This window comes from Gossypium raimondii, chromosome 7 (genome assembly GCF_025698545.1).
Source record: "Gossypium raimondii isolate GPD5lz chromosome 7, ASM2569854v1, whole genome shotgun sequence".
NCBI classification, from domain to species: Eukaryota; Viridiplantae; Streptophyta; class Magnoliopsida; order Malvales; family Malvaceae; genus Gossypium; species Gossypium raimondii.
In genome coordinates, this window is record NC_068571.1 from 20,463,646 (window position 1) to 20,477,906 (window position 14,261).

General features: G+C 33.3%; 1 protein-coding gene and 1 long non-coding RNA gene across 2 annotated transcripts; one reads left to right on the forward strand and one right to left on the reverse strand.

Annotated features, from left to right (window-relative positions):
• Positions 1 to 298: 298 nt before the first annotated feature.
• LOC105799581 (U-box domain-containing protein 15) lies at positions 299 to 2,652 on the forward strand. The gene is made up of 2 exons (XM_012630221.2): positions 299 to 771; positions 1,487 to 2,652. Exons 1-2 carry the CDS (start codon positions 434 to 436, stop codon positions 2,310 to 2,312), a joined length of 1,164 nt encoding a protein of 387 aa, XP_012485675.1. The 5' UTR covers positions 299 to 433; the 3' UTR covers positions 2,313 to 2,652.
• Positions 2,653 to 4,151: 1,499 nt separating this feature from the next.
• LOC128042587 (uncharacterized) lies at positions 4,152 to 7,341 on the reverse strand. The gene is made up of 4 exons (XR_008198039.1): positions 6,999 to 7,341; positions 6,705 to 6,803; positions 5,230 to 5,306; positions 4,152 to 4,622 (listed from the first exon to the last, which is right to left on the reverse strand). It is a non-coding gene; the product is annotated as an uncharacterized LOC128042587 (long non-coding RNA).
• Positions 7,342 to 14,261: the final 6,920 nt, after the last annotated feature.

A 14,261-nucleotide genomic window follows, 5' to 3' on the forward strand; every position in this document is an offset into this window, starting at 1 on the left:
AGTTTTGTGTTATACTTATCAGTATAGGGAAAAAGCAAAACAAGTATTCCTTTTTTTCTTTCCTTCAAAGAGAAAAATCCCTTTAAATCTATTCTCCTAACTCACAAACTCTTTCTCCCAAGTTAAGTAATTAAATCATTATGAAAATGAAAGGAAAAGGAAAAAAGCAAAAAGCTTGCACTTATATAATAAGATGTAATAATTAAAATTGAGTACATATAATTATAGTTTTTATGTTTATTCTTTTGATTTTGTGTATTTGGAGTTTTGCTTTTGTCATTGTTTGTTGGGTTTTTAGGACAAAAGATAGACCCAAGAACAAAATCCAAAGATAAAAAGGGCAGAAAACCAAGACACCAAACCCTGTCTATTAGTGAACCGCAGCTGCTGAGCTTCACTGCTTTGGGAAAAAAGAGAAATCCAAAAAGGAGAAATGGGTCGTGACCAGGAGGAGGAGGAGACACCACCGGCAACCCCAACGACCACCGCAAGTGCCGCCAGAAAAGACCAAGAAGAGGAGACTTGGAATCACCAGAAACAAATCCTTATTCTGGAACTCTCTGAGAAACTCATAACTGGAGATCTTCAGGCCAAGATTGAAGCTGCTAGAGATATAAGAAAAGTTGTTAGGAAATCATCTGTTAAGACACGTTCAAAGTTTGCTTCTGCCGGTGTTATTCAGCCTCTAGTTTTTATGCTCTTGTCTCCTAATCTTGATGCACGTGAAGCCTCCCTTCTTGCTCTCCTTAACCTTGCTGTTAGAAATGAAAGGTTTCTAATTCTTTCCATCTACTTTTTCTTTCTCCTTTTAAACATAGATCCATGTTTGGGTTTATTTTAAAGTTTCAACTTTTTGATGGGGTTTTGGTTTCTTTCTGCAATTTATTGTTGTAGTTGTATAGAAGTTAATGACGAGGTATAGGGTTTGGATTGTTCCGGTTCTTTGAGCAAACTCACTTAGGTTTCTATTATATGACAAATGTCGAGAAAAATGGACCATGGGATGTTGTTTTGATGATTGTGTTGGCTGATTTTTGTTGGATTTTATTGCATATCCATTTGGCCTTTGTCCAAGCAAAGAGGTTAATTGAGGGGATTGGCTCATGTTAAGTCTAGCTCTTTGTTTTTTGTGGTTGTATAGGTTCTAATGTTGAAATGGATATTTTGGATGAGAATCTATAGGAAAGCTGGCTTCTTGATGCAATGCAAATCTCTGTATATGGTTGCTTAAATTTAGTGTGTCTGTGTGTTCTCTCTCTGACCACTATGTTCCTAGGTAATAGACTGTGTTCTGTGATGATTGTTATGCAAGAATAAGAAATGTTGTTTAAAAGGATACTAGTTTCCAGAATGTTTTGATTGAATCATTTACTTTCATGTAGTTGTATGCGGTATGGTACTTTTTACTCTCACCACCTTCCTTTTCTTTCATTGGTTAATTGAATTGTTATTGTACAATTGCGTGATGTGTTTGTTTATTTATCAGAAACAAGGTCAATATCGTGACAGCAGGGGCTGTCCCTCCTCTTGTTGAGCTTCTCAAATTGCAAAACAGTGGTTTGAGAGAGCTAGCCACAGCAGCAATATTAACACTCTCGGCTGCTGCACCTAACAAACCAACAATTGCAGCCTCTGGAGCTGCACCCCTTCTGGTTCAAATCCTTAGCTTGGGCAGTGTTCAAGGAAGAGTCGATGCTGTCACTGCCTTACACAATCTATCTACCTGCAAAGAGAACTCAACACCTATTCTCGATGCCAAAGCCGTTTCCCCACTTATCAACCTCCTGAAAGAATGCAAGAAATATTCCAAGTTTGCTGAAAAAGCAACTGCCCTGCTTGAAATCCTTTCTATGTCCGAAGAAGGGCGAGTTGCGATCTGTGATTCAGATGGTGGGATTTTAACCCTCGTGGAGACTGTCGAAGATGGCTCTCTTATCAGCACGCAGCATGCTGTTGGAGCTTTGCTTTCTTTGTGCCAGAGCTGCCGAGAAAAATATCGGGAACTCATTCTTAAAGAAGGTGCAATCCCTGGGCTTTTACGACTGACTGTAGAAGGCACAAGCATAGCTCAAGAAAGAGCTCGGACTCTCTTGGATTTGCTCAGAGATTCACCTCAGGAAAAGAAATTGGCTTCCTCAGTTCTGGAGAAAATCGTGTATGATATTGCTACCCGTGCCGATGGAGCTGATAAAGCCGCTGAAACTGCCAAGAGGTTACTGGAAGATATGGTTCAAAGAAGCATGGAACTCAGCATGAACCGCATCCAACATAGGGCTGCATCTTGCACACCTGCCAAAGTTCCATCTGCATGATGCTTGCCTTCTACGCGGGAAGCAGGTATGCCTGTTAAACTTTGTGTCTATTCTATATCACCATCCTAGACAGTGAGAATCAATAGACTAAAAATCATGGGTTAGCTTTTACTCGACGTTTTTACCTTCCAGAGGTGCTATTTACTACCTCGAGGGTGTGACTGTACATCTTGACCCGACCCTCGTGTATATATATAATTAAAAAAGAAAAGAACCTTCTCTGTTATAATACATGTACATTTCCACTGATGAAATCATAGGAGAGGGTGCACTGAATCAAGGTTGTGCTTTTCTTGATGTACTACATTTTCCCTGATCATAATAAACTTAGTTTCACTCATTTCTCCCTTGGACCGTATCATTAGTCATTACTACTGCAAGATTTACTGCATTCGAGAATCAGGAAGCCGGATTAGCTCAAGAAGTGTTGCACGAAAAGATTATCGAGCAACAATTACTAAACCTTAACATGAGGCAATTTGTTGTTGGCATCTTGATTTTAACTCTGGTGGTTCTGTGAATATTTGAATACAAGACGTTAGCATACACTGCTATTGCCAGAAAGTAAGTAAACCATCGTATTCAGCTACAACCATATGAGCAGTGCTCAAATCTAAATAACATTTGTCAAAAGTTCTATAAATATAAAGGTTAAAATACCATGTTAGTCCCTCTACTTCTGTAGAATTTGAGATTTAGTAAGGGAAATATTCAGTCTCCTACCTTTTTAATTTAAAATTTTTAATCCAGTCGTAGACAGTGTGGTCAAGTTAATAAATTTTAACAGAAAATAATTATGTTTTTAATGATTGTATCAAAATTTTTAAATAAAAATAAAAATAATTTAATTTTTATTTTAAATATAGAAATTAAATCTCAAATTTTATCAAAATATAAATACTAACAGCATATTTTATCCAAATACAAAATATTTTAATTGACACGAAAAAAATATTAACACAACATGAATGTAAGGATTGCTGTGTCTACTGTATAGGGGTAGTAGAGGGCGCCTTTAGTGGGTCAAAATGTTCCCACCCAGTAGGAGGGGCGTACCGGTGTAACTAATTTAGAGCATGTTTGGTTCGCTGTAATGGAATAGAGGTGTAATGGAATAGATGCGTAATGAAATAGATGCGTAATAGATAATTCTTTTGTTTGGTTGAATGGAATGGAATATAGGCGTAATGGTATTCTTGTGTTTGGTTGAATAAAATAAATGTGTAATAGCATAAGGAAAAAAACTAAAATGACTAGAATACCCTTAGTAAAATTTTTTTTAGGTAGATATTATTGTTATTGTTATTAAATTTTAATAAGATTATTAATATAAATAATAAATAATTTTATCATATTTTAACATAATTATTATTAACTATAATTTAATAAAAATATATAATTTAATAAAATTTTTAATATTAAATATTCTTATATGAATTTTCTAAAATCATAATATATAATACTATAAAATATAATTTAACATAATTATTATTAAATATAATTTAATAAAATATATAATTTAATAAAATTCTTAATATTAAATATTCTTATATGAATTTAATAAAATCATAATATATAATACTATATAATATAGATTAATAATGTAGATACTTGCTAAGAAAACATGGATTAAACAAATGTCAAGCATAGGCTTCTTCCAAAAAAATTTTCTATGAACAATCATATAGGCATAAAACAACCATGGTAAACTATGAAAAAAAGATCTATCTCATTATCAAGCAGCAAATCATGTTTGTAACTACTAATATGTAAGTTCGCATGCATATTCAAGAGAAACAACTAGTATACAAATCACTTACCATACAAAAGTTAAACTAGAAAGCAGTAAACAGAGTGACATTAAAGTGAACTTGAAACAACCAACACTGACTCATAAAATAGATTCTTAAGCCTTAGCAACAGCTTTCTAGTGACATTTACATGCAATCGCAAGCAATTGGCTTTGAGAAATGAAGTAGACTAGGGTCATTTCTCATTTACAAACATTATGGACAAACATTGCAAGTATTGACAGTTTTTCTATCCACACTTTATTTCATCAAAAACATTGCAAGTATTACAAGTATCTCTTCATCAGTCGAGTACAAATTATCAAAATCTGACTCGAACTCTTCATCATCCACATCGTCTCGTGGTTGCACCTCCAATTCATCCATCAATTCATCATCGGTCTCTTCATGCTTCCCAGCCAACTTTCTCCGCAAAATGGCTTCAAGAACTGAAGGGAGTGCCTCTTCATCCCCTTCAAAGTAGTTCTTGATTCGGGTTTTCAGCTCTGGCTCCAAATAACTAACAAAGTTAAACAACATAACAAAAAAACAAACTATCATGATTTATCCAAACAAATATACATATATCATGATTTAGTTTCCCTTCCTTTCTCAACAACCAAAAAAATAATTTTCAAATAAAAAAAAAGTAAATTCCAGCAAAGAAGAAGCACAAATTAAATCCTCAGACCCAGTTTAAGACTTTTTACCAGACTAACATGAACATAACAAACCAATCAAATAAAAATCAAACTTGTTCATTCATCTTGACTTTCCTTTCTCATCATCTAAACAAAAGCACAATAAACAAATTGCCAAAAAGAAACCCAAATCCAATATTTTTTAACCCATTTTTGCCTTTATTACTTACATCCTCAACGGGCAAAGCTACATCCTTGACATGTGCTTATTCAGACTCGGGTGTAAGCAATGGAAATGGAAAAGCAGGCAACGTATGTTTAATGTTTTTCTAAGATTTTTCATGTATTAGAGGATTTTCAGAAGATCATATCCTTATACACATTTCTGGATATATGTTGCATATGGGTGTTTGGTACAATTACTTTAAAGAAAAAATGAAATGTCAAAGTAACTCAGCTTAGCTGGTGACAAATAATTCCACTTACTCCTGTTCTTTGTTGATTCAGTGCTCCACTTGCAGCAATAAGCAAATAACCATTTGATGATTGCTCACTAATAGCATCTAGATATCAAATTATCAATGTAATCCAAGAATCAGTAAACTTAAACAGACAGGACTGGTGAAAACTTAAATACACGGGACTGGTGAAATATAAATGAAAACACTGTCCAATGGGTTCTTTTCTAAAAAGTGAAAACAGATGATACATGATATCTGGTAGTTTGAATCATTTTACAGAAAACTTAAGCTACAAAGAAAAATAAAGCTCCAGCAAATTGCCCGGACCAAGTTAATTTCATCTTATTCAACTCCTGGAAGAAATCATTTAAAATTTAGTTTTAGCCTTCAAAGTTCTACACCAATAGCATCAGTTGACACATTATACACATGGGCAAATTCAAAGTACTAAGAAAGAGCTAAACATTGTAGTAACCGATTAACTTTCTAATATATTAAGGACTCATCCATTTCAACATCACCAACTACACATATAAAGAAGAGTACCATAGAGTCACATTTGCAAGCTATGCTACTCGTACTCGAGTATGTTCAGTTTTTTAAGTTTTCTGAGACATCTTCAAACTCTTATCCGGAGATATACCAAACAAAGGCCAGCCATGAATACTTCAGGAAAGAAATAAAAGTTGCAAGTCTAGACGCTGAAAAAAAGATCACATAGCTAAACAATAACATAATGTAATTTTGCTAACCTCAGAACCAAGCATTTTAGTGACTGTCAACAAAAGAATCTAAAGCTGCTGCCATCTTCTAAACTCACAAACTTAAAAAGATGCAGACAATTTGAAACTTCAAACAAAAGAAATGAGAACTTTGCATAACAAAGTAAAGAAACATAAACATCTAAAGCAACAATTTTGCACCAGTTAACACTCTGCTATGAATTGATACCGAAAAACGAGTGTTGAATTACAAATATAAAACTACAAATCCTGTTAGGATTAAAAGTTCATTCTTATTCCAGTTTTAAGTGAAGAATATCAAAATTTCCAAAAACAAACCAAATGCATTTAAAAATAAATAACTAAATAAAACGTACCAGGAAATATAGCACTTCAATAAAAGGTCCAATTCTAAGGCAAACATATAAGCCATGAGATTGAACTTCTCTTATGAACCTTACTATATCACGACTTCCACTAAAATCGTACTGAAAAATTGTTGAATTTTAAAGCTAGAATTGAATCAAAATTGACTTTTTTATGGGTGAGAATCTCGCTCAATAAGATTCCTTTGGTTCTTTTGCAATATATATTCCAATATCCAAATCATAGAACTTGAAATAAATAGAAAAAAATATCTCAAAAAGTTTATAATAAAGGCTTCCTAAATTACCAAGCATCAAAAACCCAGAAATTTCCATCCTTTTCATTCACAGACCAAATAAAGAACTATGAAAACACACAAAAAGGGAAAAAAATCTCGAAAAGAAGAACACACCCACGAATGGTACGCCAGAGGTTGTTAAAGGAGCAGGACACTAGATGGTAGCTTCCCACACCTGCATGCTTCCCTGATTCACACTAGAGTTGTAGATTCCTTGCAAATAAAAAGAGAATTTCATAGGAAATCTCAACATAATCACTGTAAAAATAAAATAAAATAAAAAAGTATTCTTGATCGTTTATGAACTAAAAATTGAGAAAAAAAACAAACACACAGATCTTTTTTGAAAAAAAGAAAGAACCGTATTAAGTGATAGGAATCCTATCTTAATTTAGGTTGAAGATTCACCTTCTCCCTCTAGTTGATCGAGAAGCACGATCTAGGAAGACGGTTGTATCTTCTTTATCGGTTCCCATGGACACAACAGAAAAACTTCACCAGTTTCGCCGGTGGAGAGGAACGGAAAACGTGAGATGGAGGGTGCTTTATGATCGGTGTTCTAAGTCCCGTTGTGATGCCAAAGAGAGGTAAAAAAGAGAAGGAGAAGACGGCGAGGAGAGTGGAGAAGAAAGCTAGAAGGAAGAAACAGAAGAGGGTGGATTTTGGGTAAAACAGAAGCGTGAATCGGGAGGGTAAAACAGGGCATAAAACTAAAGCAAGACCTAAACTGACCAAAAGGAAGGGAATAGAAATCGGTAGATTTTGGGGATTACGTCAAACAAAGGATTGAGTGGGGCCCACGATAGCCATTACACCCAACCAAACATGGTGTTAGAATTTACAACTTATTATCGTATCTATAATGTATATATCTATAATATATAAAAACATGTATTTAGAAAAAAAATTAAACGGAAAAGAATATATTTTATTATTAATTATATTTTTAAAATAATATTAAAATAAAATTTATTAGTATTATTATGTGATAATAATAAAAGTAATAGTAAAATCTAAGTTTTTTAATTAAATAAATATAATTATCTTAATAGATTGCCAAAGATAGTATGTGATAAAACAAAAGGATAATGATATGGAAAATTGCAAAAATAGTTAATAGCATGAAATGTAGCACCCTAAAAATTATTATTTACCGTATATTGATATACCGAAGAATCCAATAAAATTTCGATACGAGGAAATTAAATTTCGGATGGACTAAGGTTATTTTAAATCATTGAGAAGCTTTTATAAAACAATTTTAGTTAATTGAATTGTTATTGACTTAATCGGATAAAAATACGAGATTAAGGGTAAAATGATAAATTTACCATTAGAGGTATTTTAAACATTTATAACATTAATAAAAGTGTGTTTATGAAATTTTGGGTGATGAGATGATGATGATAATGAAGCTTTTTAATTATATTCCAAGTGATTAAATAGCATTTTTGTCACATGTGAATACCCCTTTGACTTGTTGACCAAATAAACAATATTTTAAGTTAATAAAATATGTTAAAAGATGAGAAAATATCTCATCTTTCTCTCCATTACCAGCCGGCCATAAGGGGAGAAAAACCTCCTCTACTCTTCAACATTTCTCTCCCTTTTTTCGACTCTTTGTAACGACTCGAAAGTCAGTGATGTTGGAAGATATAATTTCGAAACCCTGTTTTAGTAAGTCAGACTCGTAAATATTTTCATTTAATATGTATAGAGATATGTTAAAAGTGAATTAAATTTCGGTCAAGTAATTTTATCGAATTAGTGCTTAATTAAAGTATAAGAATTAAATCGTAAAAGTGTCAAAAGTTTAATTCTTAAGAAATCTTTAATAGGAATACAAAGTAAGGAGCTTATATAGTAATTATGCCCTTAGGACCTTAGTGTCCGATTTCTAATTGAGTTTATACTAAAATTTGGTTTAATTAATGTATAAAATAATATTAAATTAAGTTAAAATTAAACCATTTGAAATAAAATAAAGTTAGTGGAACACCAAAGAATTTTTCATTCATCATTTCATGCAAAAAACTGAGCTTAAACAAAGAAGAAGAAATGAAGTCGAACGGCAAGGGTTTCAAGGTTTTGATATTTAAATTGGTTAGTGCAATTTAGTCTTTTTCTTATAATTTTTATGTTTTCAGAATTTTGGTAGTTTAAGTTAGTTGACCCATGCTATATATTTTTAGGATTGTTAAAGATTGAGAATGTTGCCACGATTGAATACTTGAAGCTTTAGGTGTTAATTTGATAGATTTTAAGTTTAGAGTTGAAAAAAGACTAAATTGTAAAGTTAATTAATGGTTTTGTTTAATAGGGACTAAAATGCATAAATTCAAAATTTGTGATAGAAATGGAAACTAGGAAGTCCAATTAGGACTAGAGTGTAATCGGCATGAAAGATTGAGGCTAAATTTGAAAATTATGTTAGTCTTGATTTTAAGGACTAAATTGAATAAAATGAAAATTTTGCATAAATTTGAAATTGAATGTGAATTTGGCTGTTTATTGGTAATTTTTTATGTTTGTTCTAATCCGTAGCTAACGTCGACCCAAATCCCTCAAAAAAGGAAGGAAAAGATAAAGTTGTCGATAAATAACTCGAAGTTTACGGTTTGTGTTTCTATAATCCAAACTAATTAATTTCTTGTTGCATTATGAATTGTTGCATGGTAAGATCTCAAGGTGAGTTAGTTCTTGGGAAAAAAATTGTGAAATGATAAATTGAATTGAATGGATTTGATTGATTAATTAGTTGTGATTAGGGATTAAATTGCATAGTTGTAAAAATAATATGTATTGTTTATATATTAAATTGAATTGGTATGGAGACGAATCATATTGATTTGAGTATATGTATGGTTAATTGGTTGATGAATTGGTTATATATAATTGAATAATTGGTTTATAAATTGAATCGAGAAACTTGTTACCCTATTAATTGTTTTGGTAGGGTCGAATATAATTAGCATGCCATAGGATAGAAAGAGTTCAGGGTTTTACGACTACGTGTCGGGGAGTGCTAGGCACCCCATTTGTCGGTTGTACCGACCAGTGCTGGGCACAACTATTTTTTTATTTTTACAGGTCAATGCAGGTCGCAATTTATTATTTCAAATTTATCCGAAAGGTACTGGGTGCCAAATTATTGTGTTGGTTGGATCCGTATATCTGTCCAAGTCTAAGTCATGTTGATAGGGAAACAAAAATGGGAATTGCAATTATGGTATGTGAAACAAATTAAATTAAAAATGACTATGATCTTAAATGCATACTATGGAAATTAAGATGGCAATTATATTTGTAATGAAAGAAAAATGTGAAATTGAATGTATATTGGTGAAATGAGTTGAACAATGATAGAAATGCTCAATGAATACATGGAATTTAAAATTGAAATGCCCAATGACGTGTGAAGTGGTTTGCTATGTATTTATATAGTAACATTTGTTAGATTGAATAAAGAATATGTGAATGGCTTAAATGACATGTTAATTGCAATTCATTATTCATGTTAACTTATGCATTTAAAATGATTTATGTTATGTTTTACTATTCAGATTATGAGTTATACTAAGCGTATGTTTTGTTTCTCGTGTGCAAGTTAGGTACTTTGATTCAGTCGTCAACTTCAGCATCCAGTGGCAATCCTGGACTCAAGAGTTGGTGATAATTTTGGTTTGGTCATGGCATGTACCTAGGAGAGTTTTGTGGCTGTATATGTTATGTGTTGGATGAATTTAGCATTTAAATGTTATGTGAATATGCATATAATTATAATTTGGTAATGATCATGGTATTTGGTAATCTTTGTTGATGATATAGGTATGTAAGTTATAATGCTTATGTGGTGAATAGGTAATATGTTATAAGCATGCTAGTAAATGAATGGCATGTGTCTGCTAGGTTTGAATGGATTTGGTAAAGTTTTGTGCGTGTTTGAATGCTTGAATGGAATCATTATTATTAGGTATTAGAAATGGTCAAATGATGTATGTTATATTAATTGTTTTGAGGTGCCTTGGATGGCATTTTTGATTTGTTTGAATATGGTGTTATGTGTGAACTTAAATTGTTTGATTAAGGTACCAATTGTAGCATATTGTTGAACTTGGTAAAAAGTGTTGCTTGTGGTATAAGTGATTTAAGGCTAAAAAGCTTGTTGTGGAAGGTATCTACAGGTAGACACGACCTAATGCACGGCCTGGCATACGACCGTGTGCCATAAATGGGTATATGGCACGATTATGTAGTTTGCATGTTTTGGATGATTTTTGGTGCACATGGCCATAGTCTGCTACACTGTCGTGTGAGATTTTTTAAAATATTTACACTTTTGACCCACATGACCTTGGCGAGTGTACACGGTTGTTCGCAAGGCCGTGTAACTCTAACCCCACAAAACAACAGTCTGTTGCACAGCTTGCCTACACGGCCGTATGTTCCATTCCACACGGTCTTAGCATTTTTACATGGTCAGAGGACACGACCGTGTGACCCCTATTTACATATTTGTTTTCCATCTTTTTTTTCTTCAAACTGATCATTGTATGATACCGGGTTGGATTTTAGCTTTTGTCAGCTCAATATAAACTCGAATATGATTGAATTACATGTTATACTTGAACATATTTGAAGTAATGATTTTTGTTTGAGATTTTAAATTATAAATTTGATGTAATTGTTTGGTATTTGTTCGTAGCATCCTATTGCTTAGGTTCAACAACTGAACCGTGTAAGAGGTGTTACATTTATTAGTATTAGAGCCAGGTTTAGCAAATTCTTAGACTAAATCGAGCTCAGAATCGAGTCTAGAGGTACACACCATAGTTGAGTCGAGTCTGAGTCGAGATTTGAATGTTGATTATAAATCTCTCTATTTTATAGTTAAAAAATGTCGGGAAAATAAAGAAATGAAGTTGACCAAGATATACATAGTAGCGGTCACTCCACTGAGAATTTAAATAGGGTCAAATCAATAGCACCGAGCATTGATTCAACTGGTGCTCAACAACCTAGGGTTGATAGAAGTGATAATGAGGGTCAAAATTATTCAAACACGCTTCGTGTTATAGCTTACACCCTTTAGAGGGTAGCAAGAGCTACTCCAGCAGTAGTACCTGTACTTATGGTGTGGCGAGCTTCGATTAAAGATTTGCAAAGGTATGGTGCAACTGAATTCACTGAAGTTAAAGGGGTTGACCCATTAGCAGCCGAGATGTGGCTAGATACCACAACCCGAGTACTTCAACAGCTAGAGTGTAATTCCTATGAGGGTGTTACTTATATTGTGTCGTTCTTACAGGGTGAAGCTTATACCTGGCGACAAACTGTTACGCGTCACCTACCTGCTGGTTCTATTGATTGGGATTTCTTTCAGTAAGAGTTCTAGAAAAAGTATGTTCGGGAACTATATTTGGAGGACCGAAAACAAGAATTCCTTTTGTTGAAATAGGGAGAACTATATATGATAGATTATGAGCGAGAATATCTTTGACTTAGCAAATATGCTTTAGAGCTTATACAAATCGAAGAGGCGAGTTGTAAATGTTTTCAACGCAGGTTGTGTGATGAACTCAAAACATAGTTGGTGGTATTGAAAATAAAGGAATTTGCTGATTTTTTTGAGTGAGCAAATATGGTTGAATAGTCTATGGGATTGGATAAGAAATCTGAACCTTCTCGTGTTATGGGAAAACGATTTAAAACCCCTAGTTTGCATCCAATGACTAAACGAACTAGAGAATCTCCTGAGCCTTGGAGAGCGCTACAAGATCGACTACATCGAACAAAATGCGAGATCGTCAACTGACAGTTTCAGTTGGTAGTGTAAAAGGCCTGGCTAGAGTTCCTGAAGTGCTAAGTTGTGAGCATTGTGGAAAGAAACATTGGGGAAATGGTGGAAATTATCTAATGCCTGTTTTCGATGCGGATCACTAGATCACTTCACTCGTGAGTGTCTGAGGGATGATATTGTTGTACATACTATTACTCAGAGATCGACACCTTCAGTTAGGGGTTGTGGTATTAGTCGTGGTGGTTTAGCATCTAGAGGTGATGCTAGAACAGGAAAGGAATTTGTGGTACAACATTTAGTGGCTCGAGCTCCAGCGCGAGCTAATGTGGTTTGAACTCGAGAGTACGGTGATGCTACAGATGTTGTAACATGTATATTTATACTATTCTCTGCACTTGTTTATGCTTTGATAGACTCTGGTTCTTCTCATTCGTATATTGATTCTGATCCGGTTAAATCTGGGACTTTGAAACCTAAAATGTCGAAAGTAGCCATGTCTGTATATAGTCCTGTGGGTCAAACGGTTTTAGGTTACCAAGTTAGTAGACATTGCCCATTAGAATTTCAAAGTTTAGCATTTTTGGTAGATTTATTAATCATGCCTTTCAAAGATTTTGATTTGATCTTGGGTACAGATTAACTAATCGAGTATGGTGATGAGAGTCTCAAGTCATAATTTCAGAGCCATGGATGTGATGGACTTACACTATCTCAAGTCCCAACAATAAGATCAAAGGCTAAACAAATCAAATTAATATTTGATCAAAGGCAATGTGTGAGGATGAAACTTTTTGAGGAAATGAAGAATGATACATTCTCAAATGGGTGAAATTTATTAAATTCCATTCACCGAAGTTACCATTTTTTATGTTTAGGGAATAAGCAGACTTGTGACAAATTTTTGGATGGGATCAAAGAATTTCTTGGTTAAGATATCTCATGGCATTCGAAGATATCTCTTTTATCTTTGAAATGCACTTTGAATCACTCAATTTTGAGTTCAAGAGCTCAAGTTATGATTGTTTTAGTGAAGACTACACAAGCAGAATTTCTAGACGGGATTATGATGGGAATTATGAGTTTCGAGCTTTTAATTCAAGTTTAAATCAAATTGGGTTTGGGTTTTAGGCTTAATTTTTATTATTTATGTGTCCAATATTGTATTTATCAGCTCTTATTATTTAATTATTTTTTTAATTTCAATTTCTTGATAATTATTATGTATTTTAAGTTATTTAGGAGTTTTATGTCAACAAGAAAGTTTAGTTTAAAACTACTTGTTTAGGTTAATTAGAGTTCTAGTATACTTAAGATTTTTATTTAGATTTATTTAGCTAGCCTATATAAAGGCCTTTACATTGTACACAAAGAAAGGAATTGATTATTTTTCAACTTCTCTTTTTTGAATTAATAAATTCTCTTTGAGTTTTTATTTTTAAGAATTTCTCTTGGTTTTCTTTTAGAAGAGTTTTAACAATCTTTTCAGATTGTGAGGATCATTTTCAAACTTTTTCTTGCCAAGTTTTCTTTCTTTGAGAGAAAATTAGAGCCACTTGAAGGGGGGTTGTAGATTCTTCTTATTTCCAAGGCTTCTTAGGACTTATACACGCCATGCGTTATCTATTCCATCTATCTTTTTTATTTTCTTCTTTATTGTTGTAACACCCCTTACCCGAGACCGTTTCCGGAGTCGAGTACGAGGCATTACCTGACTTAACTTACTAGTTCGGAGCATAAAAACTGCTTTTAAAATTAATTCACTCACATTCAATCAATATGTCCTTAAAACTCTCGAGAACCTAAAACATGCAACGAAAATGATTCGGTTCCCAACCGGGAACATTAAAAATTTTCCGATTACTTAAACA